The sequence below is a fragment of the Cyclopterus lumpus genome, chromosome 13, assembly GCF_009769545.1.
Source record: "Cyclopterus lumpus isolate fCycLum1 chromosome 13, fCycLum1.pri, whole genome shotgun sequence".
In the NCBI taxonomy this organism is placed as follows: Eukaryota; Metazoa; Chordata; class Actinopteri; order Perciformes; family Cyclopteridae; genus Cyclopterus; species Cyclopterus lumpus.
Genome location: NC_046978.1, coordinates 8,026,810 through 8,046,164, shown reverse-complemented (window position 1 = coordinate 8,046,164; position 19,355 = coordinate 8,026,810). Strand labels below are relative to the sequence as shown.

Genomic DNA, 19,355 nt, shown 5'->3' with positions numbered 1-19,355 from the left:
AAATACAACCACAACATGTTGGATCACATCAGTGCTTAGCAATATTTGTAATGTGCAGATGCTCCATTATATTTGGGTGAGTGCTGTCAATAAACAGCAATGCATTTTCAAGTAAATAAAATGTCATCACAGCCTCTCGCCCCTGATCAAATTGTTTCAACAAACAAAGATGGAATCAACAAATTACATGTATTGCTTTTGCTTTTGTTCGTTGTGATATTTCAGGTCCGCTTTCAAGAAGGCTGCAAATTTGGCGCAAACGTCCACTTGCACTCAAGGTGGAACTGATTGGATTTTGGTGGTCAAAGGTCAATGTTACTGTGACCTTCAAACACGTGTTTTTGGCCATAACTCAAGAATAATGCTATTTAGGACAATTTCATACAAACAGACATTGGTGTAATCTAGTTTATAGTATGCTTATATATGCTCTGGTGTTTTAATATTTTAAAAAGTGTACATTTCACCAGCTCTACCTAAACACGAATCCTTTACAAGCCTGTAGAGGAAATGGAGTAAAAAAACCACATTCAGAGCTTTCTTACTACTTGCGAGAGAAGCAGGGAGTGGAAAAAGTGCATGTGTGCCGGGCAAAACTTTCCCGGATAAAGCCGAGGTTACAGAAACGGAAGAGAGGTCATGGTGGCTCACAACAGAGTGGAGCACTGTACCAATTAGTGTGCTTATCACGTGCTACTGAAATGCTGCCATTTCAGCAAGAAGAGATTTAGGGATTACGGTTTCTCTGCTGACTCACTTGGAGCGACTCACTGAATTGTGCAATGTGGAGAAAAGACATGGCAGTGAATGTGAAGGCAACACTCTTTTCTGGAAGGTCTCAGAGGCATTTGGCTTTCAGGGGAACAATGTTCGGCAGATTTTATGCGGGCCATATAAAATGCTTTTAGCATTCGCTCATGCAACTTCCCCTGCCTCCCCCTCTGTTTCATTATGTTTGGACCCTTTAATAAGTTTTGGCTCGCAGAAACAATCTGTAAACACGACATTCACGTATACTCACGTGTTTCTGGCCACCTGAGCCAATAGAAGATTATTGCACATTATTTGGTAGATCCATTGATGATCTGGAAATATAGATTGTAGAAGCTTTAGATATGTGTTCATGTTCAGCAAACGTGTATCTCTGGTTGAGGTAAGCAGCAATAAAAACCTTGACTTGAACTGTGTTTTGTGCTCTTGTTATCTACTGCAGAACGTCACTGCCAACCACAGGGTGAATGATGTCATTGCCATCGAGGATGGGCCTCAAACTCTGGTTGGTCGCTTCATGTACGGCCCCTTGGACATGGTCACTCTGACTGGAGAAAAGGTGAAAACAAGCCACAAGATTTATACAGATATACGCTTGTGTATGAAATAGGTACATGAAACTCCAAGCTGTTGACCCACCCTGCCCCTCTCAGGTGGACATCCTGCTAATGACACAACCTCAGTCCGGCCGCTGGGTGCACTTTGACACAGAGGTGACCAACAGCAGCGGCAGAGTCACATATACGATACCCAAGAGCAAGAAGCTCAGCCTGGGAGTCTATCCGATTAAAATGGTGGTCAAGTAAGCATCCATGTAGCATTACAGAGTGATGCATTATCAAATAAGGATACATTGTGTATTTGTGAAGTGTGTGTGTGTGCCTCTAGCCAGAGAGTGTATAGTCCCTTGAAGGGAGTAACAATCATGTGTAACAAATGCAGTTTGTCCCTCTTTTTCTTTCCCAAGGGGCGATCAAACGAGTGCAGAGGCCTACGTGACTGTGTTGCCGCGGGGCATGGAGTGTGTGGTCTTCAGCATCGATGGCTCTTTTGCTGCTAGTGTGTCAATCATGGGCAGTGACCCCAAGGTCCGCCCTGGAGCTGTCGATGTCGTCCGGTAAGCGGTTAACAAAATAGACTTAGATAGACAAAAAGGTTCAGAAGGGTGTACACACAGAGCACTTTAAGCGTGTCCTCTCCATGATAATACCGCGACTGATGGAAATAAAAGACTTCAAAGTGTGTTTGATGTTATGTATTCACATGCAGGCACTGGCAGGACCTGGGTTATCTGATCATCTACATCACAGGCCGCCCTGATATGCAGAAGCAGCGTGTGGTATCCTGGCTGTCGCAGCACAATTTTCCTCACGGGATGATCTTCTTTTCTGAAGGCCTGGTTCATGATCCCCTTCGACAAAAGACCATCTTCCTCAGGAACCTCATGCAGGAGGTACGCTCCTGAGACAATCCCTCGTTCGGACATTAACCGGGCAGCTCATCTTTCTTACAAAGCATGTGAAACATTTTGTTCTCCCCCCTCCAGTGATCTTGATTTCTGTCATTGGCGTGATCACTCACAGGCTCACAGCGTTGTAGGCTTGATTTGTGCTGCATCGAAAATGCCATCCACGTCTCTGACTGATTGTGCTCTCTCTTCCCAGTGTCACATTAAGATCAACTCTGCTTATGGCTCCATGAAGGACATCACTGTTTACAACATGCTAGGCCTCTGCCCCTCACAGATTTATATTGTTGGCAGACCTTCGAAGAAGTATCAAAATCAGTGCCAGGTAGTTTAATTTTCATTGTCTTTCATCTCTCTCATTAGAAGTATTTTATAGTATTTCTGTCTGCCTTTTTTACCTCTCCGGTTTACCTCTCCCATTTACTTTAATTGTTTACGTACTCGTTCTTATTTTATTTTGTTTACATTTCTCTGTGTGGTCTATGAAGTTCCTGAGCGAGGGATATGCAGTGCACCTTGCCACCCTTCAGTTTGGGCACAGAGCCAGAACCAAGAAATCCCCTTCAGTCCGTATGGTCCTCAGGAAGGGCTCTTTTGGCCTCTCGGCGAAGCCTGACTTCCTGTGTAAGCGCAGCCACCTGCGCAGGACCATGTCAGTGCAACAACCCGACCCACCGTGTACACCCAACCCCAAGCCTGAGCGAGCTCAGAGCCAGCCGGAGTCAGATAAGGACCACGGAGGAGGAGGGGGAGGAGGGGGAGGCGTATGGGGACGGCCCTCCATTCACCGTGGAGACACCACTCCCTGACGTCAAAAAAGAGATGGAAGGATCGCAGGAATAAAGAAGAGGAGGAGAACAAAGGGGTCTTAGTGTCCAGGGCCAAGGTGACATTTTGTGTTTAAATATGTTTTTTGTTTTTTTTAAAAGGACCAGAGTGTAGGATTTAGTGGCATCTGCCAGTGAGGTTGCAGATTTCAACCAACTGAACACCCCTCTGCTCACCCCTCCCTCTCCAAGGGTGTTCAAGAGTTACGGTGACCTTCACGTAACTTAACGCAAAAGGCTCTCTCCAGAACCAGATGCTTGATTTGTCCATTCTGGGCTACTGTAGAAACATGTTGATGCAACATGGCGGAATTTAGATATAATGGGCTCATTCTAAGCTAACAAAAAGTCTTAGTTTCAGGTGATTCAACACTATCAAAAAGATAGTGATGAATATATATATATTCCATTTCTACCAGTAAATCCTCCCAAATGTTACACACTGCTCCTTTTTAATGATGTTAGTTAGTTAGTTAGTTAATGTTAGTTAGTTAGTTTTCTGATAAGAAAGAATACTTTTGTACTCTTCAAGCGGTAAACAGAGACAGTTGGATGATCATATACAAGCTCCAGGCTGATAAAACAAACATGAACCGAAAACATTTCTTTTACAGACTTAGTTCAACATCCTTGGTCAAGCTCCAAAAACATTTGATCCTACAAATCCAATAATGCAACTCGATGATGTCTTTGTTTAGACGTCCCCACATGACCTCTTACTGTACAAGCCCACTTTAAAAAAAATCCAAGCCTCCAGTTTAACAGCTTTCTGTTGTAAACCTTAGTCGCATGCACAAAATAGATAATCTGCACAGAACCGATCCATCGTTTGACGTCATCAGGGTTATTTCAGACTTCTTAAAGCTTCCCCCAGAGCCACAAAATACATTGTTACATGTTTTCATAAATTAGACGAAGTATTACGTCTCATAACAAATCAACTCCATGTGTAACATTGGTGGAGTGAACGATTTTTAAGTAGAGGGCAAAAATACGAACAAAACATGCAAACGTCAAACGTGCCACTGTCACGTTTTGCACAATGGAAAGCAAAAGCTCCAATGCTCTGATCAGGAGCATCAAAGCGGTGCAGATTGTCCGAATTGTCCTCGGATTGCTGCAACACCTGTGAAGTTGTGTTTTATGTTTTACCGCTTAAGGATAACAATTGCTGTTGAATTATGAGCCGCTCACCGTTTTATTTCGCTGCATGGTCTGTAAAGCCTTTAAGAGCTGCAGGCTCCGCAAAGCTTTGACGCAAACACAGATTGATTTTGCTCGCTACTGTTGAGTTCCGACAAAGTCAATAAACGTCCGCCTTGATTAGATTGTGTTCTTTGATGTACCCGATACATTACGGTCCTTTCACTTTGAGTCACTTTATAAATAAAGTGAAGTCCAACAGCACAAAAGCAAAAAGATCAGCAAAGCAGGAAAGTAAAAAACAATTAATAATTTTTCTCTATACTTAATATTCCTGTGGCAACATGAGTAAGAGATGCTATTATTAGCAGCAGCTCCCTTTGGAGTACTGAATGTAAATTAGCCCACGGTGATGATTATGCAAGTAGGCCTATTGCTGAGCTAAAACTGCCCTTCCGAGATTTCCATATTTGGAAATATTGTTTGTGCAATTATGGAAATGAATGCTGTATCACTGTGAGAGCATGTATACGAACAAAATATGCTGACTCACCACATGCTCATCAAATGTGAGAGACTTCACTAATTGTCCTTTCTCTTTCGACACCATGTAGATAGATGTACATTGGATCCCCTGCTGGTATCCCTCCAGCTCCGCTTCACCTCCTGCTCGGCCCTCGACACTGTTCCACCTGCTCGGCCCCTTTCTCCTGACCTGCTCGCTGGATTATGTCACTTGGTCTTTGTGCCTGAAATCTTAAGCAGTTGCCAGGGGATGGTAAGGATTTTTGCAAATGCCGCTGTCTCGCTAAAATTGTGTCTAATTGTAAAGTTAAGAAAGATGTACTTGAGATAGTAGATGTACACACGTATTCATGCGCACACACACACACACACACACACACACGCTTCAGAGGGTGAAAGATGGTGGTGACTTTGAACCTGTTGAGACCTTTGCAACAGATTACCCGACGCAACCAGGCTGCTGTGCTGACGGGTGGTCAGGTTGACTGACTCCTGCAGTAACCCTCCGCTGATGTAAATACTCAACGCACGTCATCCCCGTTTGGGCCTCTGGACATTTAGGTTCAAGCTCCACACAAGCTCTGAGACCCGCAGCTCCAATGAGTCGACCACAACAGCCTCCATTTTGCTCCCCCTGTAAGATGTTGTCCCCCCCCGTCCCCCCACCTGCATTGTGGCTGGTTTACTTCCCCTGAATCCAGTCTGTCAGAACAGGCCTTAGACCGCCTCAGATCAGGTCCACGACTCGGCCCCTGAGGTTGCACTTGCACTATGGTAGTACACCGCAGTGGTTCTCAGTTCAGCTGCGGCACTCGCTTCAAAATCAAAGAGTTGTATGTTTGTAGTTCTTGTTTTTCCACCAATTTGTGCAGCTTGTGTGTTACTGTAACTCCCGGAAGATTAAACACAATTGTTGGTTTGACCAAAAAATGTTTACAGATTGACAGACTCGGATGTAAAAAGTGATCGGAACTTGTTTATCTACGTAATTGAAATGTAGTTGCAGTTGCTTGCAGGATATTGTACTGTACAATACACCCCATGCCAGTTGAAGTTCCACCAGGATACCCTTGCATCCATTGAATACAGCTGCACTGGAACAATACATGTGTGATTACATCTGATGCTGTCTTGTGCACTTGGGGTTGAATTGAATCCATGTTTAAAACTACAAGTCAAACATATTTTTCTATGAGGAAATATTGTAAATAGAAATATTTTCAATGTATGTTTTTGAACCTTTTGTTGTTTGACCTTAAATTGTATTTGATGTTGTCTAGAGAAACAGTTTATTGATTTGTTTGATCAAAGTGTTTGACAAAGTGCATTTTATCAAGTTGATATTCTTGCTTTGACATGTTTTAGATAGTGTGTGTGTGTGTGTGTGTGTGTGTGAGAGAGAGAGAGAGAGTGTATCTAGGTATTTGTCGTAAAGTTGTATTTACTGTGAACATGAAAACAGCTGTATGAGTACATGTCGGTGTGTTGACATACCATCATGTTCTCACTGAGCGTGTATTTTAGAGGTATGGATTAAAGCATTATTTAGTTGAGGTTTTTACACCTGCTATGAAAGAAAAAAGGCTTATGAGATCTCAGTGTCTTGGTTCAACTGAAAACCTGCGTAGCCAGGAGGAAGCAGGCTTTTCTTTTTCTTTCCCCGCCTGCACAGACTAGGTGGTCCAGTAATTAGCTGTTTGATTACTACTACTCAGTATGTATGACTCTCTATAGTGCCGGCCGTGTAATTGCAGTGCACCAATTAGCATTACTTGGTAAATGTATAATATTGTATAAACAATACTGAAATGCCTAACTCCATTTTGTTTTTCAGTAAGATTGTTAAATACTGAAATATTGTTTTTCCAAGCAATACAATGATCATTCCCATCAATGCATAAGCTACACAATAATCAAGTCGGTTTAACACATAGTGATATTTTTCTCTGACAATAGCATTTTAGTACAATGTTAGTAAATGGCAAATGATGATCTAATGGTTAAATGGTGATTGTTCTGTGCATGTTATTATTTAATATTGTTAAGTAATGGCTATCAATTGTCATCTTTGGAATACTTTTAATTAATGATAGCTATTTGTAAATAAGGGGAGAATAAGAATTATTAGTCATTCATTCAAACTGCAAATCCGAATTCCAATAGCAAAGAAAAAAGGAGATATAAATATACAGAGAATATATTATATACTATCAAATTATTGCACTTGTTTGGAGATTGTAAGTAATTATTATCAAATTAATCTAATTATTCTCTCACTAAGAATTCATGTTTTCAAATGATTAGTATTCACCAAATCACGAATTAACTATTGGGTATTGACCTAATTTGCCATTTATTAACAGTTTGTATGACTTAATTTAGTCAGCTTTGGTAACTAACATGGTGTTACAGTCTCTTTTGTAAAAAAACATATTTATGTTAATTGTTTTTGTGGTCTTAATCTTGGTCTTATGAGTATTTGACACCGGCACTTTGACCAATGTGGACAAAAAAATGGTTTCCTTGCTACAAAGTGTATTGTTTTGTACAGATCTCCTGTAATGATGAACATGTTGTGTTTATTGGACTCAGTCCATCTTTCACTATTGCATAAATAAAGATATTTCACAGTCGAAGAATTTGGTTTTACTCCAGGAGTGTTACTTTCACATGTTTTTCATCTGCAGAGAAACTGAATCCCCTCTGATGTGCTTTATTATTTTACTTTAAGGTCAGAGTTTGAGTATCAGACATGACTGGGATATCCTCTTATTTGGATTGTGTAAGGCTTTACTGTGTTGAAAAGTCAGAATTAGAAACCTCACTCCAGCTTACCTTTTTTATCACCCTTCACTGAACTGTCTGACTTGAATGAAAGGCTGAATCAGCCCAGCCGGTTTGATTTAGCACTCAGTAGAGACATTGGGCTTTCACAGTGGCACTGGCCGTATGCCGTCTCACGCCCTCATCTGAGCAGCGCTTCTGCTTAACCAATACATGTCCACAAGCCTGTGCTGCTTGCTAGGAATACAAGCATTTATCCATTCTGTCTCCATATGTGCTACACCAGACTGTAGTGTTGAAAGCACAAATCTAGGTGGCTTTAAAACTTTGCAGTTCATTCCTGACCCTGAAAACAGTTCAAAGCACAGCAAGGAAACGGGATCAGGGCCCTATTTATCGTACCTGGCTAACGTAGTTAGCGGGATAATTTTCCGGATGAGATTACACAGGGTTTTCGGGTTCCTCGAAGCAAGTTTGGCAAAATCACCAGAGCAACGTACATTGTTGTGCAGTGTTGTACATTGTAGTACATTGTTGTGCAGTGTGGTACATTGTGGTACAGTGTGGTATACACATATATATTATCTACTTGTTCTGAAAGAGTTGAGATAGTTATTTTAGATCTCATTGGATATGGCATGCCATTAAGCTGACTGCCAGCAGGCACATTTAAAGAATGAGGCACATAAAATTAGCCAATACATTTTCCCAACACTGATGCTGCGTTCACACCAAAAGTGTTGCGAGTAGATTCCATGAAAGTCAATGCACAGACGAATGGATGCGAATAAAGCACATTTTCATCCAGTTATCTAGACGTAGTCGGTGAAAGTCACCGAGCTGTGTGAGCCTACGGGTGTATGTATAAATTTATATATATGATATTAATGTTATGAACCCAAACACGAGGCCATTAGATGTTCCGACGTTTGTGGGATGTCACAACAAGTATAAAGCAAAAATAGTGGTTATTTCTTCTATGGTGGATGGCGGAAGTCATAACTGTTTCCATGGAGATAAGTCACGCCCCCTCTCCAGCGCGTGTGAAGCGAATGAATTGAATGAATAAACCACAAATAGTCGGGCGAGTAAAATCACGCAAAAATGTATTCATGATATGTCAAAAGGCAAACATAATCCAACATAATACTTTCCCCTCAAAACATAATTCACAATGCAATTTTCTTGTCTGGGAACGTTCATTTTATGAGACAGGGCTGCTTGAGGTTGTCTTCCCGACATGATCAAGTTTTTTTTATAACACCAATATCTTCATGGTGTCTTTAAAGCTAAGCTCTTAAATACAGTAATGTCGCTGTTAATAGTGTTGAGATTATTTTCTTGACAGCTGTTTCCAAGCTCAAACTTTCGAACTGACAAGGACAAGGAGTTCTGCCCAGGAACAAGAGTCCACCTGCCAGCGGTCCTGAGGCTGTGGAGCAGAGCTTTGAGCTTAATGCTAACGTCACAGTGAAAATTGTCGAAAAGACGAGTAGATCATCATTATGTAAAATACACAAGAGACAGAAGCGTGTTGACTGTTTAATTGTTGACCCTGCAGCTGTTAAAGATAGTTGTATTCTACATCAATGTGGTATAATGAGCTGGAGCTGTGATTCTCCAAGCCACATGTAGCATATGGTCTGGGAAAACATGCGGGAAGGACTGCTGGTTTCTCATACTCTATGATTTACAGGTTTAAGGTTGAAAAGTGGAAGCTGTAATTTAAAACTTAGCAACCATTTCTGACTCACTCCATTTGTGTCCCTATTCTCCCCGTTGCCATCTTCATTTTGGCCAGAAGAAATCAGTTTTTTTAATCCCTAAAAGGCACTTATCACAGTAATTTTAACTAAGTGCTCAAGTAACTGCTTCCAATCTATGTAGAGTGTGCTCTTTATTTAGACCTTGTGATTATATACGAGGCCTTTATCAGGGATTTTGAAAGTCTTTGTCACTTGTGTTGGTAGGAGCACTTCACAAAACCTGTCTCTTGCACCAGAATCATTCTTTAGCGAGGTTTAAGTGTGAATCTTGATCCTGCAAACATCAAATCAGAAAACAGTCCATTGAGTGGCTGTTCTTAGTCTCCGAGCATGCTGCATGGTATTTCTCGTGAGATGGAGTAACAGGGGTCATGGATGGTCATGGAACCGAGACTTTGTGAGAGATGAAAGAAGACTTATCCCAAGGATTTGATTGGTGCATCCCTTATTGTCATACTTCTGGATATCTGAGGCTTTTGCCGAGCCCAGAGTCTGAATCTTGTTAAAGATGAATGGGCCTCGCTTGTGAGTCAATGTATGCTATTATTGCAGGGTCTTTGTCTTTATAAGTGGGGGATGCTGGAGCAGCGCTGCGTGTTAGATGGAGTGCCCTGCCTCCTGTAGAATCTGTAATGCAGTTCAAAGAGGACAAAGTAATGCTTTCTTACTTGAGTTCATCGAGTTTACGCTCTGCAACACAAAACAAGTTAGTTAGTTACCTAGCAGCAACTTAACACTTACCGTGACCTCCAGCTCTGCTTGACAACAGCACCCACTGAATCACACTAATTGTTATTCCAAAACAGCAGAGTGTGGTTGAATAGGGCGACATCTGATTGGCTACAGCTAGGTCTATGTTGAAAAAACGCATTTGCGGATCTAGCCACGGGAGGGGAGTCTCATAAATCCACACACACATGTGAAGAATCCACAAACAAATGCAGTGCGATTGACAAATAAATAAACACAGACATGTCGTTCTGCGTGCATTTGTGAGTCTAATTTATTTGTAAATCCTTCTGTGTGCATTTGTAAATCAAACATATTTCTAAATTGTTCTGTGTGCATTTGTAAATCAAACATATTTATAAATTGTTCTGTGCGCATTTGTAAATCTTGTGTTTGCATTTGTAAGTCTGTCTGCGTGCATTTGCAATTATTGAGACTGATCTGACCCCATAAATGTATGTAATGATACTGGTTACGAGGTTTAACGTAGTTGACCTTAGCCGCGGGCACACTGGTATAAATGGTTTAGCTGTTTGGTGATAGTCAAGGAAATGACCAAAAGGATGCACTGCAGCAAGATTAAAAATAGGTCTCCAAATTATTCTGGAGGGCACAGAACTCGGTGGATGCTTGTCGCTTGGATGCGTACGCAATCCTGTTATAGCGGCCGACAACCCAGCTTCTGAATTCAGTTCTGGGTCACAAGAAATTCTAAAGATATTTGGAAACCCGCTGCCTTAGAATATTTTCAGAGGTGGGGGCGATCTATAGATTGCATTTGAGAAAGCAATTATCCAGAGGGGCGGGTCAGATGCCAGAGCCACATATCACTACTTACAGAGGCATCCGATATGACAGGCTGTGTCCCCTCATCGCTGAGATCAAACCTCAGTTTAGTCAATCCATATTTAACTGAAGCTAATGGTCAGAGCGCTCTTTGTTTTGGGGAATTTGTATGTGACATAATGGAGGCAGAAGCTAAACAAGCTCCATTTTTTTTGTCTGCTTGGTACCTGCAAACATGAAGTCTCACAATTCTAAAACACAGAGTTCTGCTGCATGTTCAGCTTCGTTTTGCATGTTTATTTCACGTGTTTTCCTCCGCTTTCGAGATGGTAGATACGGCCATCTTTTATTCAAGCTCTCCAGCCAGTGTTGTCCACTTAGTAGCTCATTAACGCAATATCTATTTTACTCGCAACATTGTGAAAGACCAAATGAAAGTGAATGATTAAAGGCGAACGAAATGAATAAACTGTGTGTCTCCTTCAGAGGTAAACAGGTATCATCGGTGGAATAAAATTGTCAAAGAAAAAGATATTTGCCTCTTGATCTTTTTATTCACCAGGAAAGCACAGGCAGCTGTGTACGGTTCTTCGTCCTTTCTTAGGAGGACGCAGGATTAAAATGAGTCGCCGCAGCTCAAGTAATGTTAAACCAAGATATGTTTATAAACTCAGCAGATTAATGTTTAACTCTGAAACGAGCGGGCAGAGTTCTGAAATCATCTTTTGTTTTGGACTGTTTAACTTTGCTTAGGACTTCTAACTTTTAACATAAATTAGGTTGTGCTCTCCGCAGATGGCTCAGATGACTCTATGGACAGAATGTGACCCTGTGACGATATATTTATATTCTGTAGTTTTCTTCTCCTTATCCTGTGGTGTCCCAGATGGATGTGGAAATACAGCGGATGGGAGCACAATGCCACTGAGCACAGCCACAGTCTTTGAATGGAGCTTGTGAGAAACCGATGGGCTGACATGTGGAGCTGAATATGAAGATCAACCTGTGCTTGTGCACATCAATAAAACCCTCATATTTAAAATAAATGCTTTGCCGAATCTCTTTTTACATTTTTATGATGATATCATAAATTATGATAAATGGGATTTGAACAACATTTGTCATAGCCATTTATTTACTTTTGAAAACCTGCTGTTGTAATGAGATTTAGTAATGATGCATGCTTCCAATAAAATGCTTAGTTAGCACATCAACAAAGTTCAGATTCATCATACAGCTCAGCACGAGCACGGTCAAAACTCACACACACAAACCAGCAACACCAGAAATACATTGACCTCCTTAAAGATGCCATGTGGAGTTATTTGTGCGAGACAAACACAAGTTATGTTTTCATTCAGTATTATTCCTCTATCTTTGATGTCTAAAAAACGTGTTGAATGCATGCCAATTTATTGAACATTTTGAAAGCATCATTGTTTGCATCCATCATTACGGGCTAGCAGTCTACTGCTGCATCTCTTGCTGCACCGCCGCCCCTTTAAGATCAGCGCTTTAACATGAATCCATTGGCAGGATTGTCACTGTGTCCCAATTCCATAATACATTATGATTCCAAGCAGATTTGGAGTATGAATTGTGTTCACACGAGAGAAGTGACACAAGTATTGTCATGTGTAGCCACCGAGAGACAGGACCCAAACGCCGACAACGTTGAAAATAAACTTTATTCTTCACTTAACTCGTAGAATTATTTAAATTGAGGAATCACAAAAAACAACAGGTCTACCACAAGCAATCACTAGGGATCTAACCAGGACGGACCAACACTGGGGAATGACACAAACAGGGTTTAAATACACAGGGATGGTGCAGGTGATTAGACACAGGAGGAAACAATCAGGGACAGGAAGTGCAGGGAAACAGAGGACACGAGAGACAGGGACTTCAAAATAAAAGAGGAAACAAGACACAACAACTCCAGATCCTGACAAGTATACACAAAGCAGACATCATGCATACTAAATATGGTTTATTATTCTCCCACAATGCAAGGAATAAAAGAAATGGTGTAGCTGCTCACAATAAAAAACATAATTGTGGGTGGTGATGAAACAGCTTTATAAAAATCTCCCTACAGATGCTAATGTATTTTCCAGAAGAAGTACATCAAAATACTAATTTTGTAATTCATAACTTCATCAAACTAATGAAAGTATTGTTGGTATTGTTGAGGAAGTGTTTTAGTTTCTAAGTCTTTCGGTTTTTTATGTAGTCTGAGTGCACACACTCTCCGACAATCCCAAAGATCATCAGTTCAAATGAACATGCCTTATTAAAAAAATCTTGAATTTCACATGAAAAAAAAGTTTGGACGGGCAGAGAGCAGTGAGAGAGAGAGGGTATATAAAACATGGAAGACGATACCGAGCAGAGGCTATGGGAGCAGAGATATGAGGAGCCATCGGATGGACTTAGAAAACACAAAGGCAGGAGCAGTGTTCGGGAAATAACAAGTGACAGATACAAATCACTGGCGCTGCAGCACACAGTATCTGTGGCATTCACTCCGACGGTCTGATTGATTTATTCAACTTGAGGCCTGGAGGGCTTTGGGTTGTCTCACTAAGGGGAGCTCTTTGCAGAATGCCACATTTCCGTTTGTCCTTCCCTGTTTTCAGAGATGCATATAGAGCTAGAACATCTTTTCTTAGTTTATAATTTTAATATAGTTTTTCAGTAGCACTGGAAGAGAAGAATAGTGCATGAACTCACACTCATTCAGCTTTGTGTGTTTATAATTCTCACACAATATTATTACTACCTTATTGTGAACAAAACACCCTCATTTTAGAGCATTACTTTCTATGAAACCATGCCGTAGTCTTTGTCTCCACACCAAATGGAAGGCTTCATCTTTAAATCAGATTTTAAATCAGATTTTAAATCAGAGTGAAGCACTTTTTATGATTGTGTGTATTAAACTCTTGCTCCCTCCCATGGAAATAATGAATGCACCACACAGATCCACATATTACATATTTGCACTTGAGGTTTGCCTCAAGTGCAAATATGTGATGCACACTGTCTCTCTGCTACAGATAGTTGAATAGGTTTTCTGCCAGCTCGCAGCAGAGGGCTGCATCTTAGTTTAGATGTTGCCAGAGCACTGACTGGTTAACCTTTGCTGCTCCCCAGTAGGACAAAGAACCATATCCTGATGTCAATGTTTCATATCCTTAAACACTTTAATGAACATGTCTATCTCAATTAATGGATTTGACTGATTTCTCTTCTTCAAAGGAAACCTGTGCCTGTCAATAATAAGCAAGATATGTTAATGACTAATCATGACTTCACACCTTCTCTGAGTAAATGATTATATGGCCAAGAATCCCTCGTTCTACTTCTGCCTTGTTAGATATGATATGTGAACAAATTTTAACCGCATTTGAATTGTAAATGTCATTTTTGTGCATCTCTGGTTCCACTTAGTACACAATATTATATAGTGACGCATAATGTGTACTTTGTAACACGTTACCATAATTATTATAGTTATTTTACAATTTTTTGTGTGTCTAACCTGAAATGCAATAAGTGAAAGTAACTCATTAATAAGTTACATTTGAAGGTGTTGAAATACAGGAGAGCATCAAAGATGACAGAACGGGCCGACGCTGCAGTGGAAAAACCTGCATTACTATCCGGTCCTGCAGACATGGAGGGGTCCAGTGAAAAGCTCTTCTGCTGCAGGTGGGTGCGCCGCAGAGTTCCCCTGACCCACCGGGAGGAACTGTACCACATCCTGAGGATGACAGGCCCTCTGGTAAGGATTGACACTGCTTACATACCTTCCTCCGTCTGTTAGGGAGTGTGTGGATTGAAGCTGTCCATGCTGAAAACCTTGTTCATACAACAGAAAAATTTAGTGTTTGGTTGGAAATGTCAAGTAAAAAACAACTTGTGTGTGATATTTAGAAGCACATATCAGTCAACCCAAGGCAGTGCTTGCCTAGTTTCAATCAGTGGCTGCAACCTGATAAAGTGATTATGTGTGATGGCTCATTAGCAGATAGAGCCATGTCGAATAATTGCGATAATTGTATCCTCTGTGAGCTGGTAACCGTATGAACTGCACCATTGTCGATGTTTATCTTTCTAGCTGCTCTCTCGAATCCTCCATTACCTGCTCCCATTTGTGGTCACAGTGTTCTGTGGGCGTCTGGGAAATGAAGTGATGGCTGGCTATGGATTAGCTTCTGCTGTAAGTGGTCATCTGTATGCTCTATAGACGTGTGGAGGCTAGCATGAGGAAATGAAAGGTGGAAATGTTATTTCAAGGGAAAAAATGAAATATTAAAGCTGTAAACTCACCTTCTCAAGATTCAACAATTGCCTGATCTGAATATTTAATCAATATGTAGTATAGTTACTGTCATAGAAATATCGGTTATAGGAGTTTGTGCTTCAGACTCATTCAAGTTTATTTCACACTCATTCCAGACCATTAATATCACTACTGCAGCAACGGGATGTGGTCTGGGACTGGCATGCGATACTTTGGTGGCTCAGGTTTGCCCTATGCAATTTTGCCCTCCCCCTCAATTTCACATTGTTCATTAATTACACCCTGTTCTACACTGATAAACACGGCCTGTGTTGTTGTGCAGACATTTGGTGGCAAGAACCTTCTGCGGGTGGGAGTGATCCTTCAGCGGGGCATCATCATCCTGCTGTTGTTCTGCCTGCCCTGTTGGGGTCTGCTCATCAATGCCCAGGCCATCCTGGTATGCCTGGGCCAGAACCCTGAGGTGACCAGGTAACTGATAGTGTGTCAAACTCAGTGCGTCTGTCCATGAATGGGGTTCGGTCAGAGCATGAGACCTCATCCCCTCAAACACCTCTACATTGAAATAAAATGGTCCCCACAGAACAGTTTTGGCATAAACAGATTATCTGTATTCCAAATATTAACATCTTAACAATTCTGTGGTGCACACACTCACGCCTCTTCTGTGTTATGTGATGTGTGTTCTCAAGGGATAAGCATACACACTGTACAAAATAATATCTTCATATTGTTTCTCATGAAAGGCAAAACGTTCTACATTTTTAAGAGTGGATATAAATGAGGTTAAACATTGACATTGAACACTATGAAATGAACATTTCCTTGGATCTGAAAGCAGCCTTTTTGATTTTAGAATAGCTCAGCAGTATATTACAGCCTTCCTTCCTGCCGTACCAGTGAGTTGTGACTTTTCTCTCACATTTTTAAGCAAATCCAATATATATAGAGAAACCACTACCTCTCAAATGTGTGTGTTTTTAAAATGAATTTGTATGTCTTTTAGGCAATGTTTCTACATCAGCTTCAGGTATCTTATCTGCAGAACCAGGTGCAGTAATATCCTGAACACAATTTCTTTTCAGAGAATCAAAACATGTTGTCTTAGATAATGGAAAGATGGGACTGAGGGGAAAGGTATAAGTAGTACTCATCATCACATCATTTGGTGTTTGTGTACTCAGGGTATAATACTGCCACAAATGTACGCTGCCGCCATGGCAAACATAGCAAACGTTGTGACGAACTACATCTTTCTTTACTGGCTGGATCTAGGTATTAGGTAGGTGTACTTACACACCATTTTACATCTGATTAAAAAACACACACACACACACACAGATCAACTTCTCTGTCTTACAGCGGATCGGCAGCAGCCAATTCTCTGTCTCAGATTTACATCTGCGCTTTTCTGTTTGCTTACATTCGGTGGAAGAAGCTCCATGTAAAAACATGGGGAGGTGAGAGATTTCACATTTGTGGTTTCCCTATGCTTTCATGCATCACTCTCTTCAGCCTCCATCTTTTTTAGTCTACACACATTAGTTTCTCTCTCCCCCTGCAGGCTGGTCTGTGGAATCACTGCAGGAGTGGGGCTCCTACATGAAACTGGCCTTTCCCAGTACATTGATGACGTGTTTCGAGTGGTGGGTTTATGAGTTTGGGGGATTCTTTGCAGGTAATCCAGATATTTTAATGATTACATTAAACCCTATACATTTAAACACTGAGCAGTACTAACCTATGCTATACAAGCTCATCTCTAAGCTCATTGATTTAATCAAATCAGCATGCAATACAGACTCCTTCTTTGTCTCTGACGATCAGGAATGCTGAGTGAAGACGAACTGGCTGCCCAACATGTTGTGATAATGGTGGCTTTCATAACCTACATGGTACTAACAACAAGTTATCCTCACTTTACAAGTCAGATTTAAAAAGAAGCAAGCTCTTTTCTATATCAGTGTTCATTCTTTCTGATTCCGATGAATCCACAGTTCCCTCTTGGTATTCAAGCTGCAGCATGCGCCCGTGTGGGCAATGCTCTCGGTGCAGGAGACACTGTCGGCGCCATCCTCACCTGCAAGATGTCATTAGCTCTCGCAGGTCAGTTCTGAACATGTTCTTTTTAATCCGTAAAGCATCATTTGATGTTTGATTTGTTTACATCCACTTTTTTTTCCCAGGTAGCATTGCAGTTGTTGAAGGTCTTGTGCTCGGCTCCACTAAAAAAGTGATTGGCTTCATCTTCACCTCTGATGAGTGAGTCTCTACAGCTGCACTCACCTATTGAATATTAAAGAAAGTTGTTACAGTACAACTGTGACACACAGAGACACAATCCTAATTACCCTTTCAGGAAGATCATTGGTCTGGTCTCCCATTTGATGAACGCTTACTGTTTCCTCCAATTCTTTGATGGTCTTGTGGTGAGTCTAACGGCCAGCAAAATATTTTTGCAGTATGATGCCAAAATCAAGTCATAAATATCTAATAAGAAATACAAAAATTCCCCATTCTAGTGTGTGTGCACAGGCATCTTCTTGGGCACAGGCAAACAGAAGATACCAGCTGTGGCCAATTTCATTGGATACTACTGCATCGGACTTTCACTCAGCGTAGTTTTAACGTTTGTTGCCAAACTGAGAATTTTGGGTAATAATATGAAGTGACCATGCTTTATTACTTTCATAGACATTCGAGACCGATAAATACTGCTGAGAGATAAGCACGGTCTTATAAGTGAGTGCTGGGTCCTTGACAGAATAACTTCGTCTTTTTCACTGTAGGTTTTTGGCTGGGGCTGCTCATTTGTGTCATCTTGCAATCTACCTTCTACATCATTATCATCTTCAAGCTCAACTGGAGGAGAATGACGGAGGAGGTATGCTGCTGGCCAATCAAACAATCAGGATCATTCAGAGCCTCAGTTCTTTTGATATACTGGCAGAATCTGCTTCATTTCTATAGCATCAGCTGCTCAAGCAAATCTGGCAAAGTTCTATAAATATGTATTACATATATATATATATATATATATATATACATATATATATATATATACATATATATATGTATCAAGAGTATGAATAAGAAGATATTGACAGTTGGGTTTTTGTATCTGCTTGTTTGCAGGCTGTGAAACGAGCTCAGAAAAAGACCCACGTGACATTATTACGCACAGCTTCCCTGTCAGATAACCACACAGCAAGCCATGGGAACGTAAGTGGCTCGTTACTGTTAACACTAACAACTTTAATTATTTTTTATAGCTAGGTTCACACTGACATCAATGGACTTTTCTCATTTGTTTTATATGTAGTTTTCCATATCGGACACTTAAGTCCAATAACACCAAATATCTGACGACTTTTTTTTTACTGCACTTGTTCTTCATATGACTCAACAAAATAAATGAATATGATATGTTTTCCTTTAAGTCAGTGGAAGGCTACATGTCTGTGGGCCCTGAGTGCCATGACGGGAACACAGAGACACAGGGTGGACATGTGGTCCAGCAGAAGGGTGGCCGTCTCTCCACTACCCAGCTGATCCTCAGGCGAGGCCTCATTGTGTTTGCAGCAGTTGCACTTCTGGCTGTGGGAGCGACTGTGCACTTCCTGGTGCCCTTGCCAGAGACCCGGTCTTCAGAGGCCAACTTTACTTTGGACTGGATCAACACAACATATATAGCCATAGATGGATAGATGGATGGATGGATGGATAGATTGATAGATAGTTAGATTGATAGATGGATAGATTGTTAGATTGATACATAGTTAGATTGATAGATAGTTAGATTGATAGATAGATAGTTAAGACTGATAGATAGATTGTTAGATTGATAGTTAGATTGATAGATAGTTAGATTGATACATAGTTAGATTGATAGATAGTTAGATTGATAGATAGTTAGATTGATAGATAGTTAGATTGATACATAGTTAGATTGATAGATATATGGTTAGATTGATAGATAGTTAGATTGATAGATAGTTAGATTGATAGATATAGTTAGATTGATAGATAGTTAGATTGATAGATAGTTAGATTGATACATAGTTAGATTGATAGATATATGGTTAGATTGATAGATAGTTAGATTGATAGATAGTTAGATTGATAGATATAGTTAGATTGATAGATTGTTAGATTGATAGTTAGATTGATAGATAGTTAGATTGATACATAAATAGATTGTTAGTTAGATAGATATATAGATAGATAGTTAGTTAGATAGATAT

At 40.6% G+C, this 19,355-nt stretch overlaps 2 protein-coding genes across 2 annotated transcripts in view; both read left to right on the top strand.

Annotated features, from left to right (window-relative positions):
- pitpnm3 (PITPNM family member 3) overlaps positions 1-3,048 on the top strand; it is a 57,810-nt gene extending 54,762 nt beyond the window's left edge. The window contains exons 14-19 of the mRNA XM_034548998.1: positions 1,214-1,330; positions 1,425-1,573; positions 1,739-1,888; positions 2,041-2,224; positions 2,436-2,564; positions 2,728-3,048. Of these exons, the coding sequence (XP_034404889.1) occupies positions 1,214-1,330; positions 1,425-1,573; positions 1,739-1,888; positions 2,041-2,224; positions 2,436-2,564; positions 2,728-3,048 (1,050 nt within the window). The remainder of the gene's footprint in view (positions 1-1,213; positions 1,331-1,424; positions 1,574-1,738; positions 1,889-2,040; positions 2,225-2,435; positions 2,565-2,727) is intronic.
- Positions 3,049-14,481: 11,433 nt separating this feature from the next.
- Positions 14,482-18,859, top strand: slc47a4 (solute carrier family 47 member 4). Its single transcript, XM_034548550.1, has 17 exons — positions 14,482-14,589; positions 14,926-15,027; positions 15,267-15,335; positions 15,434-15,582; positions 15,968-16,010; positions 16,118-16,162; positions 16,296-16,393; positions 16,474-16,571; positions 16,676-16,789; positions 16,939-17,006; positions 17,109-17,217; positions 17,298-17,373; positions 17,471-17,540; positions 17,634-17,766; positions 17,901-17,995; positions 18,247-18,333; positions 18,552-18,859. The coding sequence occupies exons 1-17, from the start codon at positions 14,482-14,484 to the stop codon at positions 18,816-18,818; spliced, it is 1,731 nt and encodes a 576-aa protein (XP_034404441.1). The 3' UTR covers positions 18,819-18,859.
- Positions 18,860-19,355: the final 496 nt, after the last annotated feature.